The sequence below is a fragment of the Nelusetta ayraudi genome, unplaced genomic scaffold, assembly GCF_046127955.1.
Source record: "Nelusetta ayraudi isolate G7.1 ecotype Tasmania unplaced genomic scaffold, CSIRO-AGI_Nayr_v1 ptg000015l, whole genome shotgun sequence".
Lineage (NCBI taxonomy): Eukaryota > Metazoa > Chordata > Actinopteri > Tetraodontiformes > Monacanthidae > Nelusetta > Nelusetta ayraudi.
The window spans coordinates 3,274,376-3,290,609 of record NW_027466065.1 but is presented as its reverse complement, the minus strand read 5'-3'; the positions used below and the strand labels follow the sequence as shown (position 1 = coordinate 3,290,609).

Sequence of the window (16,234 nt, the reverse complement as noted above, 5' to 3'; positions counted from 1 at the left end):
AGAAAGCTGTGGGAGTTTGAGGGTGGGGGGGGGTTGAAGACGACAATAGAAAGAAAACAAACACAACAAAAAAAAGTCGACTTGAAGAAAACAGAGCGGCCGGTGAAACTCGAAACAAAGCGAATGTGACGAGGGCCGGGGGGGGGGGGCTGAAGAGGAGAAAAATGAAAGATGGCGGTGTTGCGGCACATTTAGGTCAACAAGCGCCGTAGAAACACTCAGCGCCACTGATGGCGGCATCAATGAGGAAGAGAGAGGAGAAGGAGAGGAGGTGTTGAACTTCTCGCTCGCTCACACTCACTCACACACTGGCTGCAGTTACGCAACTCAAGTGTATTAATAAATCTCCCTGCTGAACGTTTGCTATTAGTAAACTGCTGCTGCTGCTCCATTATTAACAGGGGCGTCCAGCCCGGGAGATTCTGTGCACGTCGTTTACATGCACTGTGTCCCTCACATGTTCTCTGTCTCTGTCTCTGTCTCTCTCTCTCTCTCTCTCTCACACACACACACACACACACACACACACACACACACACACACACACACACACACACACACACACACACACACACACACACACACACACACACACACACACACACACACCTCCATTCTTCAGACTGCCAGGTGAAAAACTAAAATATTTATGTAGCCGAAACCTGCAGCAGCTCAGATGAGTGTGTGCGTGTGTGTGTGTGTGTGTGAGAGTGAGTGAGGGAGAGAGACTGTAAATTTAATGAAAAAAATAAAGAGTCAATAACATCAGTGGCAGCTGATGTTATCATCTTAAGGCTGTCGGCTGTGAATTTATGGTTCAATCTCAGTTGCAGCGAGCGCGCGGGGAAGCTTACAGCCGTCAACGCAGAGCGAATGCAAAGTGAAAGTGCAGCCGACTTTAAATAATGCACGATGAAAGAAAAGCTTTTAAAGGGTGTTAGTGATGAATCATTATTAGCGCTGATGTGCAGTTTGTTGTTATTACACTAAATGTTTGGTTTTGGATGGAGAACCGACTGGCTCTCTGGTCAGTTCATGACCTTTTGGGGGGGGGGGGGGACTACTGTAAGCGTTACCTGAGAAGCCGGCAGGGAACTGTGTGTGTGTGTGTGTGTGTGTGTGTGTGTGATACACTGAACTGCAGCTTCCTGCCACTCTGGGACAAAGCCTGTCAGCGCCGTCATCTAATAAGGGGCAAACAAAGGAGGGCGCCCTCACCTGTTGACAGACACACCACCACCTGAGACAGTCAAACACAGGGCTGCTCCCGAGGTCACACAGACACACACAGACACACACAGCGGTTATTATTCGGACAGAAGACGCAGAACCTTTGTCAAGATTTGAATCCTGTCTTTTATTATCACTGCTAATTTCAGTCATTCGTTTTGCGCAACAATTATCTCAATCATCTCATCCTTGAATTTTTTCCCGACTCGGCACTCCAGAAAATAGAATTATAATTTACTCTCTAAAATAACAACGACACCAATTATATAACAACAATACACTTGGAGCGGTCAAATTTTACAGCGACTAAAAACTCGGCAACCCGCTTCCATTTTACAGCCACACAATGGAATTCACAATGGAATCAGACACACACACACAACCGTTCCACCTCACACCCGGTCCACGTTACACACGACAATTAGGGAGCGTTAGGGCACTTTTGCATGCACGATTGTAACCGTACATCTTTAAGGAAAGAAAAAGAAAAAAAAAATATATATATATATATATATATATACTGTATGTATATTTGCGCGCTGCATTACATGGCGTCACACTGGCAGCGCCGAGGTGAGTCCGGCCTCAAACCCGACTCTCGTTTCAAAGTCTCCCCCGAGGAAGCGGCACGATAAAGCACATGACTGGAAACAATGTCCACCGTCGCTCCAAACGGAAACACGGTGGAAAAAAGGAGGGCGGGGGTCAAAAGGTCGCGCAGGACTTCAGCCCCCCGTCGACTATGTGTTCTTTTGGCAATCAGGCCACAAACGGGCGATGGGGGTGTTGATGGATACATAGATTTTATTGATTTATTGTTTTTTTATGTATTTAGTGTCGGTTGCATCAGGGGTTTGTGTGTGTGTGTGTGTGTGTGTGTGTGTGTGTGTGTGTGTGTGTGTGGCGACGATATTTGGCTTTAAAGAGGGAACTTTTTTTGTAACCGTTGACATGAAACCTCAGTGTTTGCGTTTCTGGATTAAAAAGTGAAAAAAAAGTGAAAAAAAAATAAAATAAAAAAAAATAAATGTATTTATGCATCTTGACCGGAAAGAAAAAGAGAACAAACAAACAAACAAACAAACAAACAAACACGCAGATTACAAACACATCCCACCGCGCACACTGAGACACACATGCACGACAGCGACAGGCGCACACACGCAGAAAGTGCAGGATGACGGCACCCAGATGGCCACCAAGGGTGTGTGACAGTGTGGCATTAAGGGAGAGGGAAGAGTGTGACAGTGTGTGTGTGTGTGTGTGTGTGTGTGTGTGTGTGTGTGTCTCATAGCGCTCTGGGGATGATGGTGAAGGGCAGGATGGGGCTGCTGGCCTCCAGCTCCAGGGCGGTGAGGAAGCACTCGGTGGCGGCGGCGGCGTTGCCCTGGGCCTGCAGCACCTCGCCCAGGCTGTTCCACACGTCGTGGGCCGTGCTGGGGAGGACGAGCGCAAGTTTTTGCCAGTTGAGCAAAGAAAAAAAAAAAAAACAAAAAACAACGCAATAAGCGCGAAGGAGTGAGTGGAGAAAAAAAAGAAAGGGAAAAAAAAAAAGAAAAAAAAAAGAGGCGCCCACCCACCTGTTGACCTGCACGGCGTCGCGCAGCACCTTCTCAGACAGGCTGTAGCGCTGCAGCTGGTGCAGAATCAGACCCTGCGGCGGGAAATAAAGACGCAGAAGAAGAAGAAGAAGATCAAATAAGGGTTTGTCGCTGTATTTAACAACTGGAGTAAACAGATTCAGGGATAGAAGCAAGAAGAAAAGCGGCACAAAACCAATTTTAAAGCACAATGTTTTCATGAGATGTCTGACTGTTCAGTTTGAAAGGAAGCCTGTTTGTGTTTCCTTCAAAGGTCCAGTGTGTAACATCTGGCTTGATGTATGATTTTTTTATTTTGGCTAAAGCTTAATTTACCACACATAAAAACTAATGAAAGTGTATAATCACAGTACAATAAAAGTCGTTAGCTGCCATCTTGCATCACCATATTTCTAAGGAAACCCGGTGTGGACAATCCAGGTCGCCTGACAACATGTTTCGTATTTAGGGTGAACGCTCGCGTCGTCAAATAAACCAACGAAGAAGAAGGTGGACGAGGTATCCGGGCGCGAAGGCCAACGTAGCTCATTGGCAAGCTCGGGAGGGGGGGAGGGAGAGCGAAAGACGCTGCAATCTCAAATGTAACCACTTGATGTTGCCGTGTCTTTCTTCAAAATCCCACAGGACCACAGGCTCCACAGGGTTTTTTTTTTTTTTTTTGAAACTCAGAAGTGATGTATTCACAGTGAAAGCAACAGGACGGGGAAGGGAGAGAGGGCGCTCACCAGCCTCTGCATGGTCTTGACGTGGGTGGGGTTGATGGACAGCGCCTCCTCGTACCAGCGCTTGGCCTCGTCCATGTTGCCCCTCAGCTCGGCGATCTGGCCCCTCATGTAGAGCACGTGGTGGGACGTGGGGAAGAGGTTGGCGGCCTCCTGGGTGCACGCCGCCGCCTCGGCCGGCTTGGACATGCTGGTGTAGACCTCAGCTGGGGGAGGAAAGACAGGAGGCCGGCGATGAACGAGTGAAACTGGGAGCAAGACCACCCCCCCCCCTTAAATAGTCGTTAAAAAAACTGACGACCAACAAAATTAATTCAAATAAAATTCAAAAGGAGTGTGTGTGTGTGTGTGTGTGTGTGTGTGTGTGTGTGTGTGTGTGTATCAATCATAAATACAGCAATATATGACACAAAACTGAAACGCAGAGCACTACTGTGGAGGAAACATTTCCCGGATGCCACCATGATGCGATATTCGGGCTCTCCTGCGCTGTGTGTGTGCGTGTGTGTGTGTGTGTGTGTGCGTGTGCGTGTGTGTACCTGCGTGCAGCCAGATCTGAGCCAGGGTCATCCAGGGGTGCAGGGGTCCCTGCTTGGGGGCGCTGCTCTGCAGGGACGACGCCACCTCGGAGAGCGCCTGCTCCACGCGGCTCGCCGCGATGGACGTTGCGTGAACCGAACCTGGCGGGGGGGGGGGGGAGACACACGATCAGGCCGCTGCGGCGCACACGCCGTCCCCTCCCCTCCTACCCACAGGCGCTACAGTTTCTTGCACTACAGCGGCGTTCAGGCAGCCATGTGCAGCAGTGCAGAGCTTCCAAAAGAGGCAGCGGTAGGTCGGCGGGGGGGCGGGGGGACGGAGCCGAGCTGCGGCCTCGGCCGGGCCGGAGAAGAGGAGCAGAGAAACCAGCGGGCCTGGTAGCCTCCCACACCTGCACGCTGGTTTCCTGTTCCTGTTCGCCGGCACCAACAATCCACACTGGAGCAACACACGCTTGTTAATGCCACCCTGGATCGAAGCAGGTTGCAGTGAGTCAGTTCAGCTCAACACTGGCATGCGGCAACACTGCACCAATCAGCTGATTAGTAATTGAAAGAAAGTGTTTGTCTCGCACTCTGCCGCCCCCCCCCCCACACCCAATTTCAATTACATCAGATTATAACTGGGGGAGAAAAAAAAGCAAACTAGACTAAAAAAAACAAAAAAACAAAAAAACTGCAGCCGCTTAGAAGCAAAACAACACGTCTGCACACATACAATCAAGAGAGGTGAAGCGTTCACACGTGTACTTGACGTCCAACCACCTCTGGTCCGTTCTGTGTCTTGGACCTGGACGTCCAGAAGTCCAGGAAACAAATACTGACTCAAAAACTCTGATTGAACCCACTTGGATCTTCTTCTTTTTCCCCTTTAACCTCTGGCTCAATAAGCCACAGTAACAGTATTATCCTGACTGCATGTTGGAATAACAGTTTCATTTTAAATTCAACGACTTCCACTTTGTGCTCCTGCTATCTTGGCCTGCCAGTCGCTTGCACGGGAATGTTTGTCTGCAGCCACTTAAAGAACGCGAAGAGCAAAAAGAACGAAAAGAAAACGGACTAAAGCTCATCGGAACGCTGCTACTGGCTGGTAGGATGTGTGCTCGTCAATGTCAAAGTGAGAGTGCACAAACACCAGAAGCCCATCGGGAGGGGAAGTGGTGGTGGTGGTGGGTGGGGGGCGGGGGGGTCCACAGGGGGCGCCAGAGGACGTGTGGGCAACATATGAAAGGGTCAGATGGAGGTTAGATGGCTACTTACAAACAGAAAACATGGAGGAAAAACCAAGAGTGTTAGCGTCCTGAAGGCCGCCTTGAAAAACGGAGGGATGGAGGGAGAGAACAGAAAAGTCGGTTGTTAATGACAAAAAAAAAAGAGGGAAAGAAGGAGAAAGTGAGCAAATCCGATGGAGAGGAATCCTCCCTGATCCCGGCTGGCAGACGCAGTGGTCGGTCCCAGGATCCACCAAATGGCCCCCCATTTTTTTTCTGATTACGTCATGATCTTTAAATCACGATCTTTCTCGACGTTGCCGTCGTATCTCATTTCACATCCAGCGGGAACACACTTCAAAGTTAAGACACGCGACATCATTTGAGAAAGAGACGGTGACGAAATAATAATGTCCGGAGGAATGTCAGCGGGGATATTCCAACCCTGCCCCCCCGCAAAAAAACAATGAAGGCACGAGGACGCAAAACCAGCGACTGTAACGCAAGACGTGGACGTGGGAGAGCTGAGACACCAGGGAGGGTCCAGCTGGTCCAGCTGGTCCAGCTGATCTGCGATCGACTCGTCATCGGGGCCGAAACAGCAGCCAGTGTGTCCACCTGCCCGCTGCCTCCACTGACACGACCACTGTGTTTAGTTTGTGTCTCATCCTCCGTGCCGGTCACTCTCTTTTGTGTTTGTCTTCCCACCCACGGTGAGCGGAAAGACTCTTCAAGGTTGGAGTGACGCCGTCGCGTGCGTTCATTCTCTTGACGAGCTATCGTCATAGCTATCGTCATAGCTATCGTCATAGCTTTCGTCACAGCTATCGTCACAGCTATCGTCTTAGCTATCATGAACAATCTTTTTTAACCTGCTTTCTGCACCGCCGTTCCCTATTGCTGGCCAACATCAGAAGTGATGTTTTTATAGCATCAAGCTAACCATTACTCAGCATTAAAAGTCACATATTTGAACTGAATGTTGGGGTTTTGGTTTGACATATATGGCGTTGGATGTTCGAATAAGTAAAAACCCTATGGTAAAAACGTAAATTTTTCTCTTAAATTTATGTTCTGTCTTTGCCAGTAGATGGCGCCATTTCAGCTGACTTCCCAGGATCCCAGGATGTTTTGCAGCAGCACGCAAAGCATCCCGGGATATGGGAGGCCGCGAGGGATAGTCGCGGTGCAGCCTCCGAATCCGCTAAAAGTAGGACGCATTTGAAGGGCGCATTCGGAGCATCCATCGAATTTTAGAGAACTGAGACAAGCCTTCACGCAGTGCTGTGACGCAACTGGCCTTCAAATGCAGGCTTCGAAGGATGCAGACCCTGAATTGAGACGCAGCCACCGATTATCTGGTGCAGACTAGTTTGAGACCAAATGTCAACACCGGGGGAGGAAGAGGCGACAGGACGTTTGGACGCACTTCACATTTGGTATGAAAGAAAATAAAAGACTTTGTAAAAACTGGAATCCACTTTCAGTTTTTAGTCGACTACAATGATTATGATTCATCACCTAAAACTTGACTAAAAGTAAAACAGCTTAGATGATTAAATTATGACTAAAACTAAATGAGATTTTAGTTGAAAGACGATGACTAAAACTAAATCCAATTTTGCTGTGAAAATTAACACTGGCTGTTGGGCTTATCCACTAACGTCAGTTGTGCTGTGCCACACACACACACACACACACACACACACACACACACACACACACACACACACACACACACACACACACACACACACACACCTTTTAAAAAGATTCCGTTGGCTACTTTTTCCTTTGGTTTTAGTCATCAATGCCAGTCTGAGCAAGTTCAGTAAACCAGGCCTGTGTAGTGCTGGGTTAGATCATGTTTGTCTCTCAAAACACACACTGTGTGTTATTTAGGTCACTCTCCACAACATGCTGCAGGCCAAACACCGAGCCAAGGACGAGGGGCGTTTTACAAGTGGACGAGAGCTGACGGAGAGCCGTGTGGCCGCAAAAGGAGTGCGTCCTGGTCTTGGCGGACGCGGCGGGGCCGGGGGAGACGGCGAGGAGGGGGGAGGCGGAGCTCTTGGGGGAGGGGAAGGGCGGGGCCTGGAAGGTGAAGACGAGAGAAGAAGCGGAGGGGGAGAGGGGAGAGAAGGACGGAGAGGACGTCGGGGAGGAGAGCGTGGAGGCGGTGAGGAGGGAGGTGGGCGAGGCCAGGTCGGAACCCGAGTGGGAGGAGGAGGAGCCTGAGGCTGGCGGAGACAGGGATGACGGGAGAGACGTCTCAGGAATCTGGAGTGGAACTTCTACACACGAGTTCCTCGAGCAAGGCTAGATTTCTAACAAACATAAAGCAACAATCTTCTGATAAACATATCAAATAATAATAATGATGATCCAGTGAAATAAAAAAGAAAATAAAATTGCAAAAAAAAAAAAAACAGTTTGGAAATGGTTTCCACTGAAAACTGGAGGTCCAGGAATGTCAGCTGAGGAGGACCAGCGCTGCGGCTGTGTGTTCTGTGAGTGTGTGTGGAGTCCTCGTACCGGTCTCAGGGTCGCTGAAGTCAGGCAGGGTCATGGCGTTGAGCTGCCGTCTGTCGGCGATGGCTCGGTCCAGCAGACTGCTGCCGCGGCCCGAATCACTGCCGCACAAACACACACACACACACACACACACACACAGACGACAGAACTCAGCTCCACAATCAGTTACACTTATAACGTCCCGCATGTTGGACTGCATGAATACCAAAAGACCTGAAAATGGAATGCAATGCAGGATATTTAAAAGAACAGTTTGGACAAAATGCCCGAGCGGCAGGGATTCAACAGGAGGTCAAAGCAACTCGTGGACTTGAGCGCCCCCTGTCGTCTACCTGGGGTTGGTGAGGTTGTAGAAGCTCTTCCAGATCTGCAGCATGTGTTTGCAGGTGAGCAGAGCCTCCTCTGGCCCCCTGCACATGGACTCCAGCTTCACCTTAGTGTACAGCAGACTGCAACACACACACACACACACACATCCCTCTCAGTGCAAAGTCCACAGTTAAATCTCAAACTGAACTAAAGAGGTTCACTGTGAAAGCCAAACAAAGAAATGTAAACATTCATTTCCTCAGTAACTGTCAACATAAAAGCATCTAAATTTAAATTGTGTTTTTATTTCTGCAATTGACAACTGTGTTGCTGTTTTGTCTGTATCATTCACTGCATTTGTATCATTTCATTTTGAACTGGTTCTTCAGTACATGACATATTTTAAAAGACTGCAAATTAGCTGTAGCTAGATGTCTTATACACACATCACATTTGCCCTGTTCTGTGGCAATGCTGGACGTATCGTCCCTGTTGAACAAGCATTAAAAATGAAACAAATAAAAGGTGACAAAAAAAGAGACACGTCAACGTGTGTCCAAACAAAACATGTTTTTCCCCCTCACTTGAAATTCTCTGGGTATTCAGACAGCGCCATCTCTATGATGTTGAGCGCGTCGTGGTAGTGCTTCTGGGCGGAGAGCAGCAGCGCCAGCAGATGGAGGGAGTGCACGTCGTCGCCTTGGAGCTGCAGCGCCTGCCGGACGTAGCCTAGCGCCTCGGGGATCTACACACGCACACACACACACACACAGACTACAGGTTTTCACTACAGTCGGGATGCAGAGCACCGTGTAGCACCGACGCGTGAGCCTCCGACGTAATCATTCAATGGATTGATTTTTGATTTAGCCTGGCGCTACCTGTCTGGACACGGCCAGCTGCATGGCCAGGTAGAAGGCTGCTAGGTGGTCAGTGGGAGACAGACTCTGAGCTCTGCAGACAGAGAGAGAGAGAGAGAGAGAGAGAGAGACAAAGTCATTAAAAAGTGAAGTCGGATTAAACTTTAATAGATCCCTGCGAGAAGTTTAGCTTGCTGCAGTGAACCGGGCGCGAGGGAGCAATGAAACGGGGAAAGAAACAGAAACAAACAATATTAAAAGTACATGTTAAACAAGAGGAGTCGCAGCAGCGCTCAGTCAATTCCATGAATAATGCACACGAGGAAACACCGGTTATGTGTGTTGCCAACAGCATTGTGTGGAAACAGTAGGACTCAAGAATCGTGACTGATTCTGGGCGTATTATGCAGAAACCCCTTCCATGTTGACTGTATTCTGCGAGAGTCGGTACATTATTTGGGCCGTCGCAACACGGCGTCCAGCGGGACTCATACGGCTACACAGTGACGAGGACGCGGCTTTGAAAAAAGGAGGAAGAAGGAAGACGGAGTCTCCGTCCGTCCCGACCTCTGGAAGGCTCCCAAAGCTTTCCTCTGGTAGTCCTCCTGGGTGCTGCGCAGCGACGCTGCAGAGACACACAGTGAGTCACACGCAGTCAGGTGCAGTGTGAATAATACAACAAGTGCAGCTGAAAAAAAAACATTTCGTGCACCGCGGGGCTTCACGTGGTAAAAACAAATAGAAACCAAACAGAAGCTGCTTCGGTATTTTGCATTCTATTGTGGAAAATTAGCATTTTTTTTAACACCGTAGACGTTCACACAGACACCTACCATCGGTGGCTTTGAGGCTGTACACCAGCCCGATGGCCAGGTAGCCTTTGGCCCGGAACTCGGCTGCTTTCTCCCCCATTTCCACCACCATCTTGGCGAAACACTCGCCCTCGTCCAGCTGCAGCACGTGAGCAAGGAAGGCGGAGGATCAGAGGAAGACGAGAAACTCAACACGCCATGTGTCCAAATGAACAGCGGTCCCCAACCTTTTATTGCGTCACGGACCCGTTTAATGTCAGCCGGTATTTTTGGGGGGCCGGCCTTTATGATGTGGCGGGTAAACACGACAAAAGAACGCGACAACTGTGGTATTTTTCTAAATATAATACAAGTGAAGCTGCTGCGTTCTTGTTTGTAACTTTATTAGCAGCGTCCTCTTAACATCGCCACATTAACTGAGTAACATACCTTTTGTGGAGGTATTGTTATTTATCCAGAGTGCTTGGTCTCCGAGCTGTTTTGAAGGCTTCATTGCCTCATTATAGAGCCGGTCACTGCATATTATACAGAGTGGGCTCGGTGCGTACAAATATCCTGTCGAGATAAAATCCGTGTTTTAAGTCGGACCACTGGTATTGTCGGTAAAACGCAGCTTTCTCCTTGGCTTTTCTTCTGTTTCCTCACTGGGCTGCAGAGAAACTTTCCAAAGACTTTTTTTTCTCACTCATCTTGCTTGCTAGCAAGCGCACAGGTTTCATTTTAGTGGTGACATTTCACCTGACTGAGACAAGCGCCTTGATGTGCGTCAAGAGTCGAGCCATTAGACGGATATAAGAGAGAGAATCAAAATTCAAAATAAAACACAGTTCAGAGTCAGATAATAAATAAAACGGAAGTAATCTAAGTTATTTATTCTTTCTGTGCAGCCCGAAACTGGTCCATGGACCAGGGGTTGGAGACCACTGCATATGAACATCTTTGCCTTTGAGCTGAATCTCACCCAGTGCAGCGCCCCGATGCACAGCTTGACGGCCAGCAGAGGGATGGTCGGGTCGTCGGGCTTCAGGCGGATGCACTCCTTCAGGACCTTGACGGCGCGGGCCGATTTCCCCGCAGCCATCAGCGACAGGGCGAGCTGGTACCACAGATGGAACTCCTCGAAGGCGAACTTCATGGCTCTCTCCAGACACTGGGGGGCAGCAGTGAGCGAGCACGTTCAGGGGTTGGTGAGCTTTATTTTGACGAGCAGTCAAACATGTTTTGTGAGTAGACAGAGTACGCACTCACCTCCGACAGCATCTCGTACTGGCCCCTCCTGCCCAGCGCGATGGTCAGCAGGTCGTACACCACCGAGGCCGACTGCAGGCTGATGATGCGGTCGTTGTTGTGCTCGGGAATCCTGCTGAGGACGGCGTCTCGGTTGGCCTTGACAAAAAAGCATTTAAAAAAAATAAATGAAAAGATACAAATGCATAGGTCAACAACATGCAATTTTATACAGAGAGACAATAAGATGTCACTAGGCAGAGATAAAAAAAATTTATTTAATGTAAACTTCCCTTTTAATTGTAAACATTTGTATTTGGATGATATCTTGTCTGAAACATGCACATCAAAGACAAAAAAACTCCTGACTATACTGTTGGCAGCCAGTATGTAATGTGTCACCAGGAAATGGTTGAAAGTAGAACCACACACCATTGATGATTGGATTGACATTGTATACGAAATGTATGTTATGGAGAAGATATCTCACTCTCTCAAAGTTCTATAGGATCTGGTCCAAATGGACTGAGCACGTAAAAGCAATTAGTGCTTTGAATGTGCTTGTGTCTTGTATCAACCTGTCCTCCTTTTTGATGTTCTACTGGATGTTCTGAAGTGGTGTTGCTCCCCAGTTCCGTTCTGTTTTGTTATCGTTATTGTTTCAACTAAAACGAGCGACTGTCCGGAAAAAAAAACTAGAAAGGCAAAATGGACAAAATCTCATGAACCTTCTGTCATCGTTTTTCTATATGTCCTTGAATGACAAAGTCTGTAAGTAATGTATGCAATGGAAATTTGCCTTTCCAAATAAAAAGATAATTAAAAAAAATAAATAAAAAAAAAGTTGTCTCAAATGTATTACCATGGACTCGCTGATGAGCAGCAGCAGCAAAGCCTCCTCTGTGTTCTCCTGCGGGCAAAACAAACTGTAGGAAGAAGAAGGAGAAGAAGAAGAAGAAGAAGAAGAGAAGAGTCAGAAAGACTGAGCCAGACAACTTTGGGAACAAACAAACAAACGAGCGTGCGTGCGTGCGTGCGTGCGTGCGTACTTCTCTCCCGAGTACACCCGTGGGCGTCGGCTCAGGCTGTAGCTCTTGCTGTGGGGGTGTCCTTGCCGCGTGGGATCGTCCAATGGCGACACCGTGGGCGGGTCCTCCAGAGGAGACCAGTAACTCTGTTCGCACATCCCTCGGAGCAGGATCTCTGCAAGCTGTCTGGCGATAGTCTGCACAGCCGGCGGCAACGCGTTTACTGTTCGACTGCAGTTTTATTGGATTTGCGTTGTTAGTGTTTAAAGTGTGCTATTATTTTCAAAGTGGGGCCCCCTGGTGGAAGACTGAAACCCACCATGCGCAGGCTCTGCGTGGTTCTGCTCTCCACAGCTCGGAGGATCTCACGGAAGCGGCCCACTCCTCGCGTCAGGTTGCTTTGGGGAGACGGAAAGAAGACAAGGAGGGAATGATGATCAGTTGAAGTGTATGGGGTTTATTTTTTGGAACAATGCTGATCGAAAACCATTTTATAACTTAAGTTTTATGTAATGAGACAAAAACAGTGCAAACTAGGCAAAATCAGGAGCACCTGGGGAAAAATAAAAATGTCAATTTGCTTCACTGAGCTTCTCCACACCCTCTCTGTAAACTATTTTTGTCTACACTGTGTGTGTGTGTGTGTGTGTGTGTGTGTGTGTGTGTGTGTGTGTGTGTGTGTGTGACTAAATAGCGCTCTCATTTTCCTGCTTTTAAAGAGCGGCTAGCAGCTTTAAAGTGGGTGGAAAGTGCCCACAAAGGGTTGCAACAGGGCAACTGACGTGGTTTTCCAGAAAGGGTGTCGATACAGCTGATAAAGCTCTAAAAATATTCCTCCTTTAATCAACTACTTGGTTCTTCATTTTGTGGTACGTTCTGGCATTTTAATCTTGTTTTAATCGGTGGAGCACTTTGGGTTGCATTTTTTGCATGAAAAGTGCTATATAAATAAAGTTTGAAAGTTTGACTCCCCGCAGCAGCGCTTTCTGTCCCTGCTGGATTTCTACTCTTACCCGTTCTTGAAGTGGATGACGTGTGCTCTCTGCAGGCCTGTTTCCAGGAAGTAGCCCAGCTCCAGGTCCTGTGCTGTCGGGCCGGGCTTTGGGCTGCGGTTCTGGATCCCCGCTGACAACGCCTGCAGGCGGCAGAGGGATCAAAAATATTGACGTACAGTTGCTGTGCTGGCCTACATTTACTCTGCGTGCAGATTTACATTCTCTTTGATAAGCCTCCCACACGATGTGACAAATTACGGATGATTTTACGATAGACTGCACACTTGCTGGGCGTACGCGTCCCAATTTTGTCTGCACGTTCTCTCCACATGGGAAGAGATTTGTCCTCCAGCTCTACTGAGCGGACTCTGATGGATTAGCAGAGCGTCAGCAGATTATTCACCGCGCATCCGCAGGGACGGCAGGGCGCATGTTGTTGATAACACGTTGTTAGCGAAGCATCGCAAGCAGAGAGAAGCAACCAGGCTTTACCTTCTCGGCCTCCTGCAGGTAGAGCAGAGCGATGTCTCCAGACTTCTCGTAGCAGTTGATGATCTCCTGCTCTCGATCCGGCACGTTCCTATTGGTCGATGGGGACCCGGTGTTTTGATTGGACAGCGACGGAGACGAAGCCGGAACCTTCTCAAAACACAGTCCTGAGGTGTGAGAGGGAGGACGGTGAAGAGAGGCTGGCGAAAGGCCTGACATTCATTGAACCATCTCAGCTGAGGATTAGTGACACACAGGACATCATGAACATCAAGATTATTTCTATGTACATATATTAAATCTGCAAAAATATAAATATAAACAAAAAACTGATGAACACAAAATCTAATGTCATAACTGTGTGCCCTTTTTTTATATATATATACCTCTTCTGCGACACAGCACTGTCACCGTGTGGCACAAAGTGGTAGTGCAGGTATCAGGACAAACCAGAGAGATGCACAGTAAAACCTTTACACAAAGGTGTAAATGTACCTTTAGTAGCATAAGCTTCCGCTATCATGGAGAGCCGGTACACAGGAGCACCTGTCAGCTGCATGTCATCCATGTTAACCCTGCTGTAGTGACCTGTCAACACACAAGCCTCTCTCAGTGAATAAACATCATTTTAATCGTTGGAATCAGTGGGACGCTTGTAGATATCAGTCCATAAGTGGCTGAATAAGGGAGAGGTGCAGGTCACCTAAAGCATCTCTGTATTCTCCCTCCACGTAGCACAGTTTAGCCATCAACAAGCTGGCTTCCTGGAGGTAGTCGGCCTGGAGGACGGAGGAATCAAATCAAGCTTTCAGAAAGTTTCCTCAGTTTCCTAGTTGTTAATATACATCTAGCAAAAACATACACATATGTATTTGAAAATTGATAATCCAGGGGAGAAAAGAGACCAAGACACCACAGTGTGTAAACAGGCTGGTCGACTGTTGCTCCATCCACAGGTACCTTGAGGTTTCCTCTGTCCAGAGCAGCGGTCAGGTGCTTCCTGACCTCCACCAGTTTAGGTCGAGGGCCCCTGGGACTGGCCCCCTGTTTGATGGGGTTCTCCTTCAGGTAGGTCTGAAGCTTGCATTCTCCCAGAAGCAGCTCCCCAAGGTCATCTACACACACACACACGCACGCACACACACACACACACAGGAATCATGTTCCATTACTTCAAATAAAAAACAAAACAACATCTACACGTGAATTTAGAGAATTGTCAAGTGACTCTGCTGCTAGCGTTCACCAACTGGTCCTCTAACTGCACGTTCACCTGGTACATAAGCGTTAAGGTAAACCCACTTTTACACACATACCAGTCAGAATTATGAACAAGTGAGATGTAATCCTTCTGAAGCCAGCCAGGGGAAAAGGCTCAGAGACGCTGAGCTGTGTAACATTCCATTAGTGTCACAAATGTGGCTAAAACCATATTTCACCAAGAAAACGCAATGGCATGTAAAATAAACTGAGATTGATTTAAGACAGCAGGCATCAGTCTCTGTGCGTATGTAACTTGAAAACACAACTGACCCACTACAAGGTGCCTGTATTTATTATTTATTTGAGTTCTACTAAGGTACAACAACATCAGTATTTGGATTTAAAGCAAGAGAGCAACTGCATGATCAAAAAAGTGATACTATGACGCCAGATACATGTCACTGCTTTTTTTTTTTTTTTTTTTTTTTTTTGACCTGTCCACGCATAGATTCTCGACACATACATTTATATTAAGATTTTACCTGTGTATTCAGCTTTTTATATCTGAAATAAACAGAGAACTTGCGGTGCAGCATCATCAGTTTGACATCCAGCGGGAACCAGCGGCATGCAAGAAAATCTGACGGTATCACCCGCTGGGCTTTATAATGTAAAAATGTCTCAGTTCACACTGCATGTATCAGGTCATCTTCTTAAGGTTTGAAAAAGGTAACGTTAACTTCATTGAGGGTATTTGAATGGGGGTTCCGCATGACAGGGCATTGACCACAGCAACTAACAGCTAGCTAGCTGCTACTGTGTCTAGCGGGGGAAATAATTGGACTACCCCCTGTCTTGACACAGCAAAATGTATTAATATTGGGGGCGGGGGAGTCCTTTACGAAGACCATTTTATTTCTTTTGGGACCGTTGGAACCACCCGCAGTTGGGAGAAACTGGCAGCAACCGGACTGCCGCTGTCAGGAAGTACCGAGGATGTGGGACCGGGGTTGAAGGCCTTTTCACACAACATGAGCCGACAAGAAAAACCCGTTCAGTTCTTACCGTTCGATATGAGCTTCGCCGACAGTTGTCGTACCAGCTCCGGTATTTTGTCCCACTGGCACTCGGAACGGCACCGTTCTATCTCGGTCTCCAGTCGTGAGCCGGACTTCCTCGCTGTCATCTTGGCGAGTGGGCTCGACCCGACCAAAACACCGCAGCAGGAGCCCTCTCGCTGGGAAACAGCGCCAAGCTAGCTGGCTTGGTGAAGAAATGCTGCTTCCGGTCAACAACTTTGAGATAAAGCTCCTGTTGCCATTAGAGCCAAGACACTCAGTTTGAATGGGACTGAAAACCATTTAACACCGTTGTCGTTAAATTTACACTAGAGCTTTAAAAAGTTTTATCTTACAACGCAACAGTCAATTTACTGCTTTAAAATCTAAGAACTGGTGATAGAAAGGTCTG

The 16,234-nt window shown here is 47.9% G+C and overlaps 1 protein-coding gene across 3 annotated transcripts; it reads right to left on the bottom strand.

Moving 5' to 3' along the window:
* Nucleotides 1–1,332: 1,332 nt before the first annotated feature.
* ttc7b (tetratricopeptide repeat domain 7B) lies at nucleotides 1,333–16,037 on the bottom strand. Of its 3 annotated transcripts, XM_076023495.1 has the most exons (23): nucleotides 15,830–16,037; nucleotides 14,522–14,676; nucleotides 14,265–14,340; nucleotides 14,057–14,149; nucleotides 13,565–13,728; nucleotides 13,091–13,212; nucleotides 12,397–12,475; nucleotides 12,099–12,274; nucleotides 11,912–11,975; nucleotides 11,071–11,208; nucleotides 10,784–10,972; nucleotides 9,844–9,961; nucleotides 9,578–9,635; nucleotides 9,032–9,104; nucleotides 8,735–8,895; nucleotides 8,174–8,290; nucleotides 7,842–7,939; nucleotides 7,268–7,546; nucleotides 4,093–4,233; nucleotides 3,557–3,759; nucleotides 2,811–2,884; nucleotides 2,483–2,666; nucleotides 1,333–2,449 (listed from the first exon to the last, which is right to left on the bottom strand). In XM_076023495.1, the coding sequence occupies exons 1-22, from the start codon at nucleotides 15,948–15,950 to the stop codon at nucleotides 2,519–2,521; spliced, it is 2,847 nt and encodes a 948-aa protein (XP_075879610.1). In that variant the 5' UTR covers nucleotides 15,951–16,037; the 3' UTR covers nucleotides 1,333–2,449; nucleotides 2,483–2,518. The 3 variants fall into 3 exon arrangements, with proteins under 3 accessions (XP_075879610.1, XP_075879611.1, XP_075879612.1); XM_076023496.1 differs by lacking the exons at nucleotides 1,333–2,449; nucleotides 7,268–7,546 and adding an exon at nucleotides 5,356–5,406 and having other exon boundaries at nucleotides 2,456–2,666; nucleotides 15,830–16,035; XM_076023497.1 differs by lacking the exons at nucleotides 1,333–2,449; nucleotides 7,268–7,546 and having other exon boundaries at nucleotides 2,456–2,666; nucleotides 15,830–16,034.
* Nucleotides 16,038–16,234: the final 197 nt, after the last annotated feature.

Bases quoted from the DNA above. Each gene is read 5' to 3' on its own strand.
- ttc7b (XM_076023495.1), bottom strand. From the start codon at position 15,950: ATGACAGCGAGGAAGTCCGGCTCACGACTGGAGACCGAGATAGAACGG. The intron at 7,547-7,841 runs GTACGAGGACTC...TGTCTCCGCCAG, and splicing joins CTTCAGCGACCCTGAGACCG to CCTCAGGCTCCTCCTCCTCC. The intron at 3,760-4,092 runs GTACACACACGC...TTCCTCCCCCAG, and splicing joins TCAGATCTGGCTGCACGCAG to CTGAGGTCTACACCAGCATG.